Source organism: Solanum dulcamara, chromosome 8 (assembly GCF_947179165.1).
Source record: "Solanum dulcamara chromosome 8, daSolDulc1.2, whole genome shotgun sequence".
NCBI classification, from domain to species: domain Eukaryota; kingdom Viridiplantae; phylum Streptophyta; class Magnoliopsida; order Solanales; family Solanaceae; genus Solanum; species Solanum dulcamara.
In genome coordinates this window covers 64,980,987-64,998,251 of record NC_077244.1, presented here as the reverse complement: position 1 = coordinate 64,998,251, position 17,265 = coordinate 64,980,987, and the positions used below count along the sequence as shown (strand labels likewise).

Genomic DNA, 17,265 nt, shown 5'->3' with positions numbered 1-17,265 from the left:
CAATATGCTTTGTTCGCTCATGGTAAACTGGATTAGCTGCTAGTTGAATCGCTGTCTTGCTATCACTCCAAACAACTACTGGCTGATGAACTTCCACTCCAAGCTCACTGAACAGGCCCAGCAGCTAAGTAATTTCTGCAACAACAGCTGCCATGCTTCTATATTCATCTTCAGCTAAGCTCTTGGACACTGTTTGCTGCTTCTTCGATTTCCAAGAGATAAGTGGCTCTCCAAACTTAACAGCATAGCCTGTGATAGATCTTCTTGTGTTGGGGCAAGCTGCCTAATCTGAATCACACCAACAAGTTATCTCTTGTGTAGGTTTTGCTCTGAAAATAAGGCCATGTCCTGATGCATTTTTCAAGTATCTGACTACTCTAACAGCTGCTTCCCAATGTGATGTCTTAGGCTCTTGCATGAATTGACTTAGTGTTTGGACTGCAAAGCTGATGTCTGGCCTGGTGATGGTGACATACAACAGTCTTATTCCACAGTTTCATCACCTTAAGCTCCAACAGCCTCGTCATATTCCACAGTGGTCAACTTGCTTCCAGCTTCTAGTGGTGTAGCAGCTGACTTTGCACCTCCTAGGCCCATTTTTGATATTAGCTCCAGTGTGTATTTCCTTTGATTAAGGATGATGCCATGTTGTGATATCAGAACTTCTATGCCAAGAAAATATTTGAGTTCCCCCAAGTCCTTCACTCTGAAGTCATGTTGCAGAATCTGTTTTGCTGCTTCTATGAGGCTATTGCTATCTCCAATGATGAGAAGATCATCTACATATACAAGTATTATGACAATGTTGTTACCTGACTTCCTTGTGAAGAGTGAGTAGTCATGAAGGCTTTGTGTGAACCCTGCAGATATCAGTGCATCAGTCAACTTAATGTTCCATTGTCTTGATGCCTGTTTGAGGCCATACAGGGACTTCAACAACCTGCACACTTTGGTCTTCCCCTGTCTCTTGAACCCTTCTGGTAACTCCATATACACTTCTTCATAAAGATCTCTTTGCAAGAAAGCATTGTATACATCCATTTGATGAAGTTTCCATTCTTTTGAGGCTGCCAGTGCAATCACTGATCTTACAGTGATCATTTTTGCCACTAGGGAGAAGGTCTCATGATAATCAAGACCTTCCTTTTGACTATATCCTTTTGCCACCAACCTTTCCTTGAATCTTTCTACTTCTCCATTTGCCTTATATTTGATCTTGTATACCTATTTAGAGCAAACTGTATTTTTACCATTTGGAAGATCAACAACCTTCCAAGTATGATTATCCTCAAGGGCTTTGATCTCCTGCTGCATAGCTTCTAACCATCTTGCATCCCTTGAAGCCTCCTTGAAATTTTTTGGTTCATTTAAGGCAGAGAATTTTGCTAAATAGCTTCTATAATTTTTTGATGTTCCTGCATATGTCAGATACTTGCTGATAGAATAGATGTGATCCTGACTGGTGTTGACAACATAATCATTCAACCATTCAGGTTGCTTGGTTGATCTGATTGGTCTATTGCCAGTGACAGCAGGAGTAGCATTGCCATGCTGCAATGGATGTTCAACTGTTTGCAATGGTTCAGCTTCAGCAGCCTCAGCATCCATGATGTCTGTATCTGCAGTAGCATCACCATCATCATTGTTAGCAGCATCACCATCATCATTGTCAGCTGAGTGTGCCTCCCTTGCTGCTACTAGTGAAGTCTAGCAAATGTGAGCAGGAACAGGGGAATCATATAGAGGATCAACATGGCTCAGTTAAAGGAATGTGCTCTCTTCTGAGTCTGCAAGTTGACTAAAAGAAAAGTCAGTTTCATGAAACAACACATCCCTGCTAACAAAAAATTTATTAGTAGATAAGTCAAGCACAATGTAGCCCTTTTGTGTTTTTGAAAATCCCATGAATACAGTCTCCTTGGCTCTATGAGCAAATTTATCAGACCTGGACAGTGTAGAAATAAAACATAAGCAGCCAGGTACCCTTAGATGATCAAGGGATGCCTTGCTGTGATGCAACAATTCATAAGGAGTACATCTCTTCAGAACACTAGATAGCAACTTGTTCATAAGGTAAACTGCAGTTTTAACACAAAAACCCCAGTACTTTGTTGGAAATGCTGCTTGAAATTTAATAGATCTTGCCATCTCCAAGATCTGCCTGTGTTTCCTCTCAACCAGCCCATTTTGTTGAGGTGTATAAGGACAGCTGCTCTGATGAATTATCCCCAGGCTCTGCAACAACTCACAACTTTGAGAGTTAAAGAACTCAGTGCCATTGTCAGACCTAATGGTCTTAACTTTGCAATTAAATTGAGTATTCACAAGGACAAGAAATTGCTTCAAAACTACAATTACTTTAGCCTTCAGCTGCAACAAATGAATCTAAGTATATCTGGTATGGTCATCAACAATAGTGAGAAAATAATTCTTCTTGTAAAAAATGAGAGTTTTATAAGGACCCCACAAATCTAGGTACAATAGTTCAAAAGGCTGATTTGCTCTAGAAATGCTTATAGAAAATTGTAGTCTGGTCTGCTTTGCTAATGGACATATTCTACAATTGTTATGCACATTTCTGCCAATCTTATTTTGGAATTCTGCCATAGTCTTCATAGTGGATATGGAAGGGTGGCCTAGTCTTCTATGCCACAAGCTGCACCTTTCATCAGCATCTGCTAGATAGACTTGCCTCATATCTTCTATGCTTTGTTCATTAGAGTCTCCAGCTGTCCCTTGGAAAATGTACAGTCCTCCTTGCAATCTACTAATCCCCTTCACCCTGCCACTATATAGATCCTGAAAGATGCAGTGATCAGGGAAAAAATTGACTGAGCAACATAGCTCTTTAGTTAATTGTGATACTGATAATAGATTGTATTTAAAATCAGGCACAAACAACACATTTGTGATTCTCTCCTAGCCAAATAGTTCTACACTTCTTGTATGTGTAATTGACACTGTGCTTTCATTTGGCAGGTGCATCCTTACTCCTTTGCTATTATGTAGGCTATGAATATTTTTGAGCATTTTGTCATTTGCAGTAACATGATGAGAGGCTCCGGAATCAACTATCTAGTCACATCCTTCTAGTTGGGACATCAAACAAGTCACAATACCTATCATATGTGCTTGATACTCCTCAGAGTTGCTGTCATGATGCTTGTATTGATTCTCTGAATCATGATGATTGGGCTTGCCATCACCTCTTCTGTTGTTGTCATCAGCATATTGATCATCCTTACCTGCATATTTCCCTTGGAAGCAATCTGCATTACTAGCCATTGCAGCATGTGTTTCTTTTCTCCATCCTTCACTGTTATCCCTCTTGTACCTTTCTCTGTATCTATTCTTCCTCCATCCATCAAGATAGTTGTTATCCTTCCTGTAGCTATCATAGGTACCTTCCCCTTTTCTGTTGGCTCTGCCATCCCTTTCTGAAGGATAGCCAACAAGCTTGTAACACTCCTTCTTTGTATGGTTTCGCTTATGACAATTCTCACAATACATTGAATTGTTTCCCTTATAGTTATCATTTCTTTTGGCTTGCATTGCTATGGGGACCTTTCAACATTTATTTGTTGACTTTCATCCTGCACAATTAGAGCATAGGCTTAATTCACAGATAGTGCATTTGACTTCATCAAGATCTGTCGCTTAGCTTGGTCGTATGCTTCATTCGAACCGCTCAAGAATTACATTAACCTCTGCTCTTGTAGATACTCAATATAGTCCCTAGACTTTGGACAGCCACAGTTCGGAGAAGGAGCTATCAAATCAGATTCACTCCACAACTCCTTCAATTTGGAGAAATACACTGACACTGGACTTGTTTCCTGTTTGAGATTTGTAATGGCTGTGTGTACTTGAAAGATTCGTACTCGATTTACCTTGTCAAAACTTTCCTTCAGATCCTCCCAGACTAAATGTGCATTTGACGCATATACGATTCCGCTCAATAAGTTCTCTGATACTGTGTTCATAATCCACGAAAGCACAATCGCATTCACCGTCTTCCACTGTTCATGAAGCAATTCGTCGAATGACTCCTTCGTGCATGTACCAGTCACGAACCCTAGCTTCTTCTTAGCTAGAAGGGAGATTCTCATAGCTCGACTCCACACTCCATAATTTTCAGATCCGCTGAGTTTCACCAGTGCCAATAAACATCCTGATGTGTCCGATGGGTGCACATACAAAGGACGGCCATGTTCTATGACTATCTTCTCACTCGATGTTTGTGACTGTGAACGGTCACCCATGGTTTTCAGCTCCAGGCTTCAGCTTCAACGGCAACGGCAGAGCTTCAGCTTCAACGACGAGTTCCTCAATCGATGACCCGCTCTGATACCATGTTGAAATAGAGGCTAAAAGAGATGGGTGATTTTGGGACAATGACCTAAGAGATTGAGAGAGAAGTTTAGGGATTTTTCATTTCATCTGAGAGGGAGAAGAGTAAAGTGAAGTGTGTTCTTTTACCTACTCACACTGTTAATACATATACTTATTCTACTAACAACCACAAAAAATCAGTAGGGCCCACACTAACAACTAACAACTAATTATACACTCACACAACCAACTACACAATACACACAATACACCACTAACTACTAACTGATTAAGACAATATGTCAATAAATATAAATACATTATAAGTGTTTTAAAATATATATTATGTTTGTGTAGTAAGAAACTGACATAATGTATTATAAGTCTATTAAAGTATGTGATAAATGTATTATTCATCTATAAAAACTTGTATTATATATGTTTTATAAATAGTTCTCTGTAATAAAATTGTATTATAAATATATTATAAGTGTTTAGTGAATTTTTTTTTAATATTGTATATTTATATAAGTTTTTCTAAGAACTTTTAAGTGCTGAAAGTTATTTTTATAAATAAGCAGTTGAGTGTTAGAATAAAAGTGTTTATGCTGAAAATAAGTTGTTGATGTGTTTAATAAATGTGAATTTTAGGGCTAAAGAAGGTATTTTAGGAATTAAAATAAAATATAAGGGATATAAAAATAATTTTCGAAAATGACTTTAAAAATTTATGATTTTCAACTTTTCAATTTTGGGTTGAGTTTTAAGAACTAAGTTGGTAGTCAAACAGTCCATTTTTTCTGCTCATCGCCGATCACCAGTCAGGACGAAGAATCATTAAGATCTGCCGCCGATTGCGATTTCAGTGTTGCCGTCATTTATCGGTTTTTGAAATGCATGTATCTTCTTTCAACCTCAAGTGATGGGTATATTTAGGAGATTAGCTGGGCTTTTAGGGTTTTCAAAGGACGAAGGGCAAGAAGTGAGAGATGTAGAAGACGACAACGTAGGACCTCACAATAATCTTCCTCGTAAAGGATTCAGTGTCCCTGTTCAAGTTCTTGTTTCCAGAGATCTACCTGGTCCTATCCTTATTCCATGTAATAGAGGCGCTGGAGGCGTTCAGGTAATTACTGGAAACAAAAAATTGGAGGAAACTTGCATTTTGAGAACCTGTAATTCTTGTTTTAATCATTTCTGCTTACAACCTTTCTGGTTAAACTGATCTGTTGAAAATTCAATCAATTATGTGTCAAACCCAAATTGGTTAGGTTAGCTTAATTAGACTGTGTGCACGCTCAATTGCTCAGTTACTGCTATACGAAAAGAGAAAGATAAATCCTGAAGTGTAGTTTATGCCAAACACAACCCAAATAATGATGTAATTGGACTACTATATGTAACTAAAGAGTTTCATTTCCCTACTTAGATAAAATCTGTATTTTGCTTAGGCAGTTATTGAAGTTGTAGTTATTCACTGGACCCTAGCAGTTTGGAATTGGAAGTTTCCATCATCATTGACCTTCTATGAGTGGAAATTACGTTCTTTCTTTTAACTTCCTTTTAGGTCCTGGGAGAGGAGGTTTGCTGTAGATTTGATTTTGCACAGCTTGAATCATTTACCTGAAATTTTTTATTTCCTTTTTTGGATTGTTCTAAGTGTGCTCCTATTAGTCTTTTAGGTTATGAATGCAAATATTCAGGTGCATATCTTAGCATATGTATATCTTGATATATATGAAGCTGTCTGACTGCAATGGATCTTCCAGAGTAATCATACAAAACTGTTCTTATGAGGTTAAGATGTCCTTGTATGATTATGTTTTTTAGGTTGTAGCCTTTTGTTCTTTTAGCAATTTTTCAAGATACTCCTATTGTTTTGTGCAACCAGGGCATAAAATTTTCGCCTCTAGGCATGGTGTGCAGAGAGTAAACAGATTTCTGCCTACAAATATTGATTTCTGTGATGGTCTAGGCTATAAGGTTGTCTGCAATCACATAAGAGAAGTGTCATGAACTAAATAAAGCCTGTCCCTTTGAAGACATCTGATAAAATTGGAATGATACAGAAGTTTAGCATAGCCCCTGCGCAAGGATGATATGCACAAATCAAGAAATGGTCCAAATAAAGCTTGTCACTTGCAGGTCCCTATTATGCAGTTAATGAAATATCCTCAAAGAGAACTATTGGCCGAGATTATGACGTGTCCTCATTGTTTAGGCCTGAATCTTCAAGTCTCTTCTTTGGCTAATTAATGAAATTCCATGGAAGAGTGTGTCAAACATAGAATGACATCCAATCTAAAGAAAGAATTTTGTTCTTCAACTTGGTTGCTAAATGTTGAAACTTTGCAAGTTTAGCTTTTAAACATAATCGTTGTTTGGTAAAGAAGACTCATCCTACATTTGTGTTCAGATTATCTTCAGCTTCTTTTTTCTGATAAGGAAAGGTTCTTCTAAGCCACTGAAAAAACACAGCTCATTTGTAATTATCTTCATCTTTTCAAAAAAGAATTTCCATTTGGTGATTGCAAATGCAAGATTAGATTGTTAGTTGGTTTAAATTTTGGTCCATGGTGATATATTTCCCTGCAAAGGGGAGGCCATTTCCCCCCTGATAAAGTAAGTTGTTTCATTGCTGGCGTCAAGAAGATGTCCCATTTGCCTATTTTGGACTGTTTGGCTGGAAAGGAACAAGATATGCTTTGATGGGAAAGACCACAGATTGCTAGAGTAAAAACAAAATGTATCAAAAACTTGTTTTTTTGGTGTTATAGAAGTACTCTTAGATAGGATGGACCAATATTTGGATTTTTTGGATCTTTTAGGGGGGAATATGCAGTATGACTGTGGAGATGTTGTAGCATTGTCTTGTACTTGGTCCTGTACCATCTTGGTACCATATAAATAATAACTTTTACCCATCAAAATAAAAAAGGAAGATGCAAAAGTACAGAAATGTTAGATGTTAGCTCCATACATTGTACAACATTTAGGCCCGGGGAGCTAATAAGAAAACCAAAAAAAGTGCAGAATTAATCTAGAGTAAATGAACTAACTAAATCTAGGAAGGGAACAACATTATTTACAGGGTTTGGAGTACTCCAACTAAAGAGATGCATAAGGCATTTAGCTTTCGGAGAGTTGGGAGTTGAAATGCCTAAATCCTAAATCCTTCAAAGGGAAAGACATTAGTAAGAAGGATTACTAAGTGGGTTAGGATTTTATTTGCAAGCCTAGATGTGGCGTTGTTAAAGGGTCACTTGAGGCATGATTAATCCTGAAACTAAGTGAAGTTCAAGTTGGACGTTTCGTCTCACTTAAGCGGCGATTTGGTGTGGATTCCGAGGCGCTAAGGCATTAGAGGCTCTATCTTGAAGAGGGTGACACTAAACAATGAATATTGTTGGTAAATTGATGTATAAATAGTTAAGAAAATGTTATGAATCAACATATTTTTGATCTAGAATATGAAATTAGAATTTAGTTACAGGATTAGAAAGCTAGTCATTAATTTGAAGTCGCCCCTAAAAAATGCATCTTTTCATGTAAATCAGAAATTTAAAACTGGTTTGAACATGATTGACATGATTTTCTTACTTATACTTCACTTGATGGTGATTTTATCAACTTGTCCAAATAATTGTTTTTTGTGTGTGTACTTATATTTCTTACATAATACATACATATGTATTTTCCTCCATTTGCGTCTTCTTCACTAAAATCCATACCTTAACTGTGCCTTGTGCTTAAAGCATGCTTCTTGGACCTGCTACCATATGTGGCTAGGTTTCTAAGTTCCAGGGACTTGCTGAGATAAGGAGGGAAAGTCCTCTGGGAATCTCCTCACCCAGCTTGTTATTGATACTGATGATTTTGGGAGATCACGGGTCTTTCCATTAACCTTCTGTGGTATGAGCTATGATGTTATGTGCGCGATCTGATAAAAAGTATTTGAAAGCCGGAAAGGAGTTTTTTCATTATTTTTTTATTCCTCATATTTAACTTCCAGGACTTCTTAATGCTCTGTATCATACTCAAAGTTCCTCTATAGCTGACCTTCTTATCCCTCTAAAACATAAGAAATAGGGAAAAAGGTGTCTATAAAAAAATGATTTTCTAGATTAGGGAGGACATGGTAGATTTTCTAATCAATTTAACTTATTGAGACCGTGATCCTGCTGCAGTTTTATTTATGCCTGCAGGTGCTTCTTTGATGAAGCCATTGGTGGTTTGTTTCCTTGCGTTAATCAATATCCTGAAGTTAACAAATAAACCCGAGTGTTTAAGTTTCTTGGTTTATTTGGAATCATATGAGTAAGAGTGCATGTTCTTTGATGGTGAAGAGAGAATGACAACTTTGTTTAAAAGTCCATGTCCGACTTATCATTCATTAATAATGACTATGATTCTTGATTGATGCTGCATCCTTTTTTGTGCTTTTGCTTATCTCTGAAATTTAGAATTACTGGTAAGTTTGTGATGCACATCTATAACAGTTCACATTTTTCTCTGTGCTTAGGGATTGAGATGGTATGCCAAGCGTCTTAGAATAGATGAAGACGGAGATGTGGCAGACGAGTTCCTAAATGAGATCCCACCAGATATACCTTCTAGTACAGAAGAGAATAACAGAAGAAAATTCCCTAGGTTTGAGTTGAAGTACACTACAAAGCCTGCGAAGGTAACAAGCCAGGTACTCTCAGCTGCGGGAAAAATTAAATATCGTGTGGAATATCAAGGCAGATTGGAGTGGATTTGAAGACTTACTCTGGGTAGTTATTGCATTTGAGGTGGGGAATTCCGTAATATGACTGCAGCTACGCAGCTTGCTTGATATTTTTGCTTTATTCTCAAGGACTAACAGTATGTTTATGTGCGGTGGTATTGATTGGGATTCAGTTTCCTGTTGGCTCTGATTTGTGAGAAGCTGGTGCCAGGAAGTGATGAAATATAAAACAGCATGATTTTGCTCTTAAAACTTCCGGTATACGCATGCTATTGGACTTCCAAGAATATCATGTCTTATTGGCTATTCATTGTATCCTTGTATGTATTGAGAAATATTAGCATGGGCATAAATGACACATCCAACAAACACTTCTGTAGATTTCCATTTTTCTGTTCCAACCATAAGACTACAGTATTATAGTGGTTTATTTGACCAATTGTTTATTGCAACCATAAAGGTTGAAAGTTTTTTTTTTTTTTCAATAGCTGTACTGTGCCGATCTTATTTGCGTTGCTGTTTTGAATTTATGAATGCCAAATGGCCAAAATGTTTAGTACATGATTATGGTGAGAGACTTATACATGACATGAGGCTTTTAGTTTATACATGCTTTCTAGAGTCATGGAGACCGGAAAGTGGCACTGTTAAGGTTCCGGCTTCTTCAGCAGAAGAAACATCATTCTCAAACAACTTGTTTGTTTTTCCGGACTTGTAGGTGGCAAACTCTGAGACTCCTTTTTGCGTTTGGTATAAGGTAAAATGCAAGGCAAGGCTGCGTACAATAGACCCTTGTGGTCAGGCCCTTCCCCGGACCCCGCGCATAGCGGGAGCTTTAGTGCACCGAACTGCCCTTTTTTTATAAGGTAAAATGTGTTTTCATGAAAGGTTTGTCCTTCAGAAACATTGTTCAATAATATTTCAAAAACTAGTTCAAGTAAAAGACCTATCTTGTGTGTTATAGTTTCTGAAATTTGCTCTTAATATGATACGTATATTTATAAATTTCAGTAAGTACATACTCTCGAATTAACAAAATTTCCAATTTGGTTTAGATAATTTATCCATTGGGCAATAAAGTGTTGCCTTTTCTTTAGGCTTGCTGTTTTTTTAAAATTATTTATATAAAAAAGAAGATAGATCTATGCATAAAGCATCCCATGCTAGTAGGATCAGGATCCGAGAAAGGATCGCAACCCGAGGCTCAAACCCCGGAAAGCGTAAGAAACCTCATAATTTCATGCATCTCTCCAAAACCTCACATCTTTTCATTCAAAACTACACATTATCATTGATCTATTCTCTTTGCACATATAAATGGTATTGTATTTAACTGTACAGATAACATCTTTGAAAGCAATATTATTGAGTTCAAGACTCTTTTCTGGAGTTCACATAAAGACACACCTTGGAAAGTCAATATCCACCATGTGCTATAATAATTTGCAGATGATAAGACAAATATCTACTCCATGCCTCTTGGTTAGACTTGCTTTTGTGACTGAAATTTGAATTCAGGAAAGGAAATAGGGGCTTTGTTGAAGAGGATGCTCCACTTTGCTTTTCCTTAAAACTTCTGCACTTGGAAAGAGTTAAAAAAACAGATAAGAGAGAGAAAGATAACCTCAATATAATCATCACTAGTCCATATGAACATTTAAACATGAGTATATTATCAGTTAGCACATTATGACAAGCATGATTTCAATATTTCAGACAGAAGTATTTCTCATTGACAAGTTGATTACTCAAATAGTAAGGGGTCGTTTGGTAGAGTGTATTAGAAGAAATAATGCATGCATTAGCTTTGTGTATTAGTAGTACCTTATTTGGACACTTTTTCAACCTATGTACAACTAAATACACTCTATTCAATCTATTGTGTATGGATGAGTGTATTACTAATACATGGAAATCCATGATATTAGTATGCAAGGGGATTTAATGCATGCATTAGCATGGTTAAAGACCCAAATGCCCCTCAAAATCTTTTTTACATCTTTTCTACCATATTTGTGGAAGGAATCTTCGTAAATTAATATTTTTTTAAGAAAATTATGCAACGCATGCTATTTTTAATACACCAAACCAAAAAATGCATAAGAAATAATGCAAGCATTACTAATGTAAGTACAACTAATACACTCTATTTAGTATTATTCTTATACACCCAACCAAACGATCCCTAAGAGAGCTTTGATTGCATCACCGACAATACTTCAAACATACACACCCCTGGCACTACATAACAATACCATATGCAAGAAATTCTAGGAACGAACTACAAGTATTTTCAATCCTCCTAACGTGATAAAAAGTAAAAAGGGTACGACAATAGCATCTTTTGTCAGATCCTCCTAGGCCATGTACAAAATTTGCATAGAAAGTGATAACTTTGTGACTGAAGATGAAATACAAGAGAAATCAGCCTATGAGTTTCCCAAACGTAATAATGAAAAGAGACAATGGCAAAACTGAAAACATGGTTATTAGAGTGGTGCTCACCTGGACAAGCATTACCTTCAGCAGAAGAACTCGGTAAATCCCCACTTGGACGAATGAACAACAGAAAATTTTCACGCCCAGAGTAATGTAACTACGAGAAACAGCATAAAAGCCAAACCAAAGCAAAACCCAGCAACAACCGCGAAAGCCTGGATTACAAAACAACATGGTGAATTGCAAAAACCTTGTTACATTGATGATCCGGAAAAACTCGCAATTTCACTTACTTTCCCTTGCGATTCAAACTTCATCTTGGTTGTAAACCATGATAATCCAGTGTCCACAAAAGGAGCGAGAGCTAAAGCCCTACAGAGACAGAACGTCGCCAGATTTCAAATTCTGAAAGATAAGATACATACCATGTGGAAGAGCTAAAAAAAATTTGCAGAGCTAATTTTTGAAAACTAAACCTTATACTGAAGAGAATCTAATAAAAGAATAAAAATTATGTAACAAAATGGAAATTAATTAATATACAACTAGATTAATTCTATCTGAAACATGATCAGTAATTCCTCTTTATTATCGTTCGGTGGGAAAATCTTAAGGGATGGAAGGAAGGTATATAACCTAAGCATGTCCAGAGATGCAAATCTATGTCGAAGTATATGATGCAAAAACAAATTATTCATTCCTAGAAACATGGGATGATAAGGATTGCCTCACAGGTCACAGCTCATAATTCCAATGTTTCTCATACAAAATAATCTCTAGAAGTCAAATACCTCTCATGACAGAAAATCCATTGGTGTCATTTGAAGAGAGAAATACTCATCTCATTTTGTTTCTACGTCTGCTGAATGAATTCTACATGAACAGGAACCTAATGTTTATGCTGTTCTTCCATCAGTAATTTTATCAGATGCAAAATATCAGTATTCAGCGGGATCAAAGTTGTAGTATCATAGACCAGACTGTTCTCTTCTCTATCTATCCTTCATCACTTAGTTTTATATGCATGTTCACTTCTAATATGACAATGCTGGTTTCCTCATTTGTCTCCAAGGAAATACAGAGAACGGAAAAAACATATTCAAATTGTAAAACAAAAACAGTAAACAGATTTGTTTTGTCTGATTTAGAAATAATAATTAGACAATTCCAACAGCAAGTTTTGTGGTTTGAACTTTGAAGTCCATCAGACTATTTGTGGTTTGAACTTTGAAGTCCATCAGACTAAGTCCCAAACGAAAGGAACTGAGGACTCATAGTATTCTACTCTGTGATTAACATGTGCAGCATTAGATTCTCACCCTCCTGCTCGGACAAGCTTTGTAACCTGGCTACCAGCCCATACCATGGCCATTACTTTGAGAAACCTGCAGATGAAGTGGAACAACTAAAATTTCTCCAAAGAAGACAAAACATAAATCTACCAGAAAGGAAAGAACCCATAAAGCTACAGTTACCGTTCAACTGCAGCAAGGTAACCCATTCGTCCAGGTGATGGAGCAACATAAAACCTAGAAAAAAACAAAAAAGTTGATGAGAACGAGATGGATAAACCATGTGATATTGTGTAGCAGAGCAGTTGTATCATGTAATCTGAAATAGGCCGACAGGTATATGGATAAACCATATGACCTGCACTTCACTTCTACTCACTATTGGTGACAGTAGTGAGAAGAAGTGAAGTGCAGGTCATGAATGAGGCACAACCCAGTTTGCAGAACCTGATTCCCATGGGTCCATTGCTTGAAATATTTCTTCTTTTGAAAACCTATCCTTATTTTCTCTTCATCTTTTGGGTTAACATCTTCCATTTCATCATTTTTTTACAACAAATAAACTGAATGCAACCTCATCCAGAAAGATCAACCTGTGCATTTGAGTTGAGGTCGCTGGTGTTCCATGACAAATTAACCGGCGATGAAGAATTCACTAAAAACTCGATCGAACTAAAATTTTCAATTTTTTGCACAAGAAAATCTTTTTTAATTCTATTTTATGGTGGTTTACCTATGGAATTGAAAGAAGAATCCCTCTCACAGGGTAAAACTGGGAGTAGGTAAGAATCTCCACATTCAGGCTTATAAGTTTTCTAAAGAGTGAATAGCTGGTGGAAATAATGTATCATTGGTCAATAATACTATTAAAGATTGGAATAAGAAATACAAGCAACTATTGGTCATGTTGCTCACATCAATTGACATACCACACGATAAGAAATGTAGTAAGGTAGTATGCAGTATTTAGTAGTCCATATGATAATACTCCTGCAACACCATATCTTCTCAATCTCATCAGAATCCTGATATCCAGCAAGGGGGAAAAAGTTAGATCTCAACATCAGGTGTTCCCCAAGATATTGTTAGTGTTCACCTCAGCTGCTCAGCATAACAAAGATGTAAAGTGAAAGCTAATTCATCCTTCCATTCCAGAAGAGATAAGAAACATATACCAAGACCAGAGCAAAATTTTATGAAATAATTGAGAAAGAGAAGAGGAATAAGATGTTAATAAAACTTGAAAATGTAACCCCTATCATATATTTAAAAACAAATGAACCAATAGGCGATAAAGAATATTATTACAGTCCAGAAGGAGATATGGAGAAATAAAATTCTCCTGCAGGTTCCTTTTTCAATATTCTGATAATTGTAAGAAATTTCAATAAGCCTTCAACACATTGTTATACTTCATTGAGAAAGGAAGGAACTTCTCCATCAGTTATCCGATCCAAACAGAGGAGATTTTATAGTAAAGGAAAAGGGGTCAAATTTTCCCTTTATACTATTTCATATTGAGCAACTTTTCCCTCCATTTGATTTTTGGTCAAATATCATCCTTGTTGTCAGAAAGTCTCAAAACTGCCCATACCTCTAACAAAGCTCCAACACGAGGCAAATTATGAACCAGAGTCAAAATTTAAGGGTAAATCTTTGTCCCAGAGAATTTGGGCATGTGGACTCCACCAATTTCACGCTGGAGCTCCAATAATGGGAAGGACAAATATGAGATGATTTGCTAATGGCAAGGGCATGATTAAACCAAAAGTCAATTGAAGGGAAAATTTGCTCAATTTCAGATAGTATAGGAGAAAATTTGGATTTTCCCCAATATTGAAACAATTCTTTCACCATATTTCTGCTGCTTCTGAGCTCCTCTACTGTATCTCTCCCATTCACAAGTAGTTAACTGGTACTAACTCTTACGACGATGTATTTTAGTACTTAGAAGGAAGATTGTGCCTGTAACACTATAAGAAATGATTAGCTCATCATAGTGGAGTCATCGTTAAACAGCTAAGCACTCCTTCAATTTATGAACACTCACTCCATTTTAGTAACTACTCATCTTGTCACTGCTCCAACAAAGAGACATATTACACAAATACTAACTAATCAACAAGCTAAGCATATACCAAATAAGAAAAGTACAGAAATTCTGGGTTTTCCTACAATATGGTCCTTTTGTAACTAGAGATGGGTTGAGAAAAAAACAATTTTTCTTACACATTGAACTCGAGCAAATAACACAATAAAACAGAAAAATTGAACATAAAAGCTTAGATAGAAATATCAACTGTCTCAAAATTTTCCAGACACTGTCAAAGCAGTGCTAAAAGTAGCACTTACGTGTTTGATGTGGGTGATTCTGTTTGACTAGTTTCATCTTTTTCTGCAGCACCTAGCAAGATTTGAAAGTATAATCCAATTACATGGTTTAATTGGTAGAGAAAAGATAACATACGCACTGTTAGGAAGATATCAAATACACATTTTACTTTTTAGGATAATACCTTTTTGATCTAGAGGACTATTTTGAAATTCTGGTGACTCGTAAACCTTGCCTTGCAAAACAGTAGAGAGGTTAGCTATGGGATAAATCACCACATCATGAATGATAGCAGGAATTTCATATGGAAAAGAGTGGGGAAACATTAAAATGAAGACTAATGAAACACATTGATATTCTGAACAGGATTATTCTATAAGTTTGACACATAAAATGCATGAAATCATCATCGTCAAAGCTAAGTATTATTAATTCTAAATGTGTGTGCATTTCCTGATATGACAACCAATGACAACTGCACCTAAATTCCAAACTAGTTGAGGTTCGCTATATAAATCCCCTATGTCCACTCCGCTTTTGGCGTGTTTCCTTCGACTACTCAATAATATGTTTTTTAGGAAGCATACCAGTTTTGGCATGAATGCGTCAATCATTCCAAATAGGGGAATTCTCGCTACAAAGGAGATGGGTGCTTAAAGGAATGGAAGACCTATGCAACACATGAAAGAAAGCTGGTAAGGAGGCTTGAAACGTCAAAGTTTTTTCTGGATCAGAGGATAAAGAAAGCAAGAGGGATCAAAACCATTGGAGATGTGAACGCATCCCATCTCTAATGCAATTGTATCAACACTAATTTTTATGCAACGAATCACATATGTGCAATCGCATGACCGATGCAGAATGCTCTAGTGGCTTCTTAGACCAAATGTGTGACTGCAAATGCTACTCCCTTATATTAAGTCAACATCACTTATTGATAAAGCCAATGCAACATTAGACGTTGCAAAAGATGCTCTTTTAAGGAACTAAATTCAAGAGGATAGCTAGTCAAATGTAAAAGGAAAAGCTGTTAAAATAATTCGTAATTGAACTAAAAGGTGGAGAGACCAAGTTGCTAGACCATCAAAGCAAAACGAAAATGCTGGATTAAGAAAGATAACCCTGGAACAAATTGTCTTCATTCACCTGAAAATTAATATTTTGAACACAAACATCAAAGTTGTTCTAACCTGCACACAAAAATGATTGTACAAAAGAGAAGGAATTACCAATTGCATTTTTTTTTCTTCAAAATTCACACTAAGGCCAGCCAAACCTATTGTTATGCATACAGTACAGTGATACTTTGCACATACTGGTCTAAATCCTAAATCTCACAGAAAACAATGCAGGACACACTTCAAACTAGTCAAAAAAATAATTCAAAAAATACAAGATTAAGTCAGAGAAAATATTACTCCTTCTGTCCCGATTTAAATGTCTTGGTTTGACGAGAAACAAATAGAAATTTTTAAATCTTGTGATCTTAAATTAAATTAACTTGTCACATAGAATGTCGAAATTGAATCCAAAGACGAAATTAAGACACTTAAATTGCGAAAGAAAAGAGGAAATTACATTATGATCACTATTAACAGAGCAGAGACGAAGCAGATGCCTGGAAGAGAACTGCTTTTGCCGCAGGTACAAGTGACGATTACAGAGCACGTTGGAAATGCTAACCTTCAAATATGAAATTAATTTTAAAAAATCTGTCATATATCAACTACGTCTTAATCTAAAATTTTCAAAATTCAAAATATTTTTATTCAGGTTGGAGATCACTATGCTTTTATACCGAACTCACATTGGCAGAATTAACCAAAAAAAATGGGTAGATTGAATTTTTTTTTATAAAAATGCAAAATTACTTAAAGCAAATCGGTGCAATTGAATAAGAATTGAAAGGAGAAATGCTTACATGGCGATGGAGACGAAGGAGAGGTAGTGAAGATGAGGAGAGTGTAATGCTAAGAGGAGAAGACATCACCAATTCGGAAGCTGAAGGGAGAAAAACAAAATCATAAATCGTCACTCTGTCTCTCTGGGTAAACAGAAATACATTACGATAGCTACAAAACAAATAGGGATAATACAGGCCCATAATACAAATGTATTCACAAAAAAGGTGTGTGTTTATT

The 17,265-nt window shown here is 36.4% G+C and overlaps 2 protein-coding genes and 1 non-coding gene across 6 annotated transcripts; 2 read left to right on the top strand and 1 right to left on the bottom strand.

The window, feature by feature from the left end:
- Nucleotides 1-5,099: 5,099 nt before the first annotated feature.
- On the top strand, nucleotides 5,100-9,462 carry LOC129901101 (uncharacterized). The gene is made up of 2 exons (XM_055976218.1): nucleotides 5,100-5,458; nucleotides 8,855-9,462. Exons 1-2 carry the CDS (start codon nucleotides 5,255-5,257, stop codon nucleotides 9,092-9,094), a joined length of 444 nt encoding a protein of 147 aa, XP_055832193.1. The 5' UTR covers nucleotides 5,100-5,254; the 3' UTR covers nucleotides 9,095-9,462.
- LOC129901942 (U6 spliceosomal RNA) lies at nucleotides 6,363-6,463 on the top strand. Its single transcript, XR_008770017.1, has one exon. It is a non-coding gene; the product is annotated as a U6 spliceosomal RNA (small nuclear RNA).
- Nucleotides 9,463-10,204: 742 nt separating the features above from the next.
- LOC129901258 (uncharacterized) lies at nucleotides 10,205-17,188 on the bottom strand. Of its 4 annotated transcripts, none has more exons than XM_055976386.1 (10): nucleotides 17,046-17,188; nucleotides 16,703-16,807; nucleotides 15,309-15,354; nucleotides 15,145-15,196; nucleotides 13,722-13,817; nucleotides 12,976-13,029; nucleotides 12,820-12,885; nucleotides 11,794-11,872; nucleotides 11,567-11,715; nucleotides 10,205-10,637 (listed from the first exon to the last, which is right to left on the bottom strand). In XM_055976386.1, exons 1-9 carry the CDS (start codon nucleotides 17,109-17,111, stop codon nucleotides 11,638-11,640), a joined length of 642 nt encoding a protein of 213 aa, XP_055832361.1. In that variant the 5' UTR covers nucleotides 17,112-17,188; the 3' UTR covers nucleotides 10,205-10,637; nucleotides 11,567-11,637. The 4 variants fall into 4 exon arrangements, with proteins under 4 accessions (XP_055832361.1, XP_055832362.1, XP_055832363.1 ...); XM_055976387.1 differs by having other exon boundaries at nucleotides 11,582-11,715; XM_055976388.1 differs by having other exon boundaries at nucleotides 15,145-15,187.
- Nucleotides 17,189-17,265: the final 77 nt, after the last annotated feature.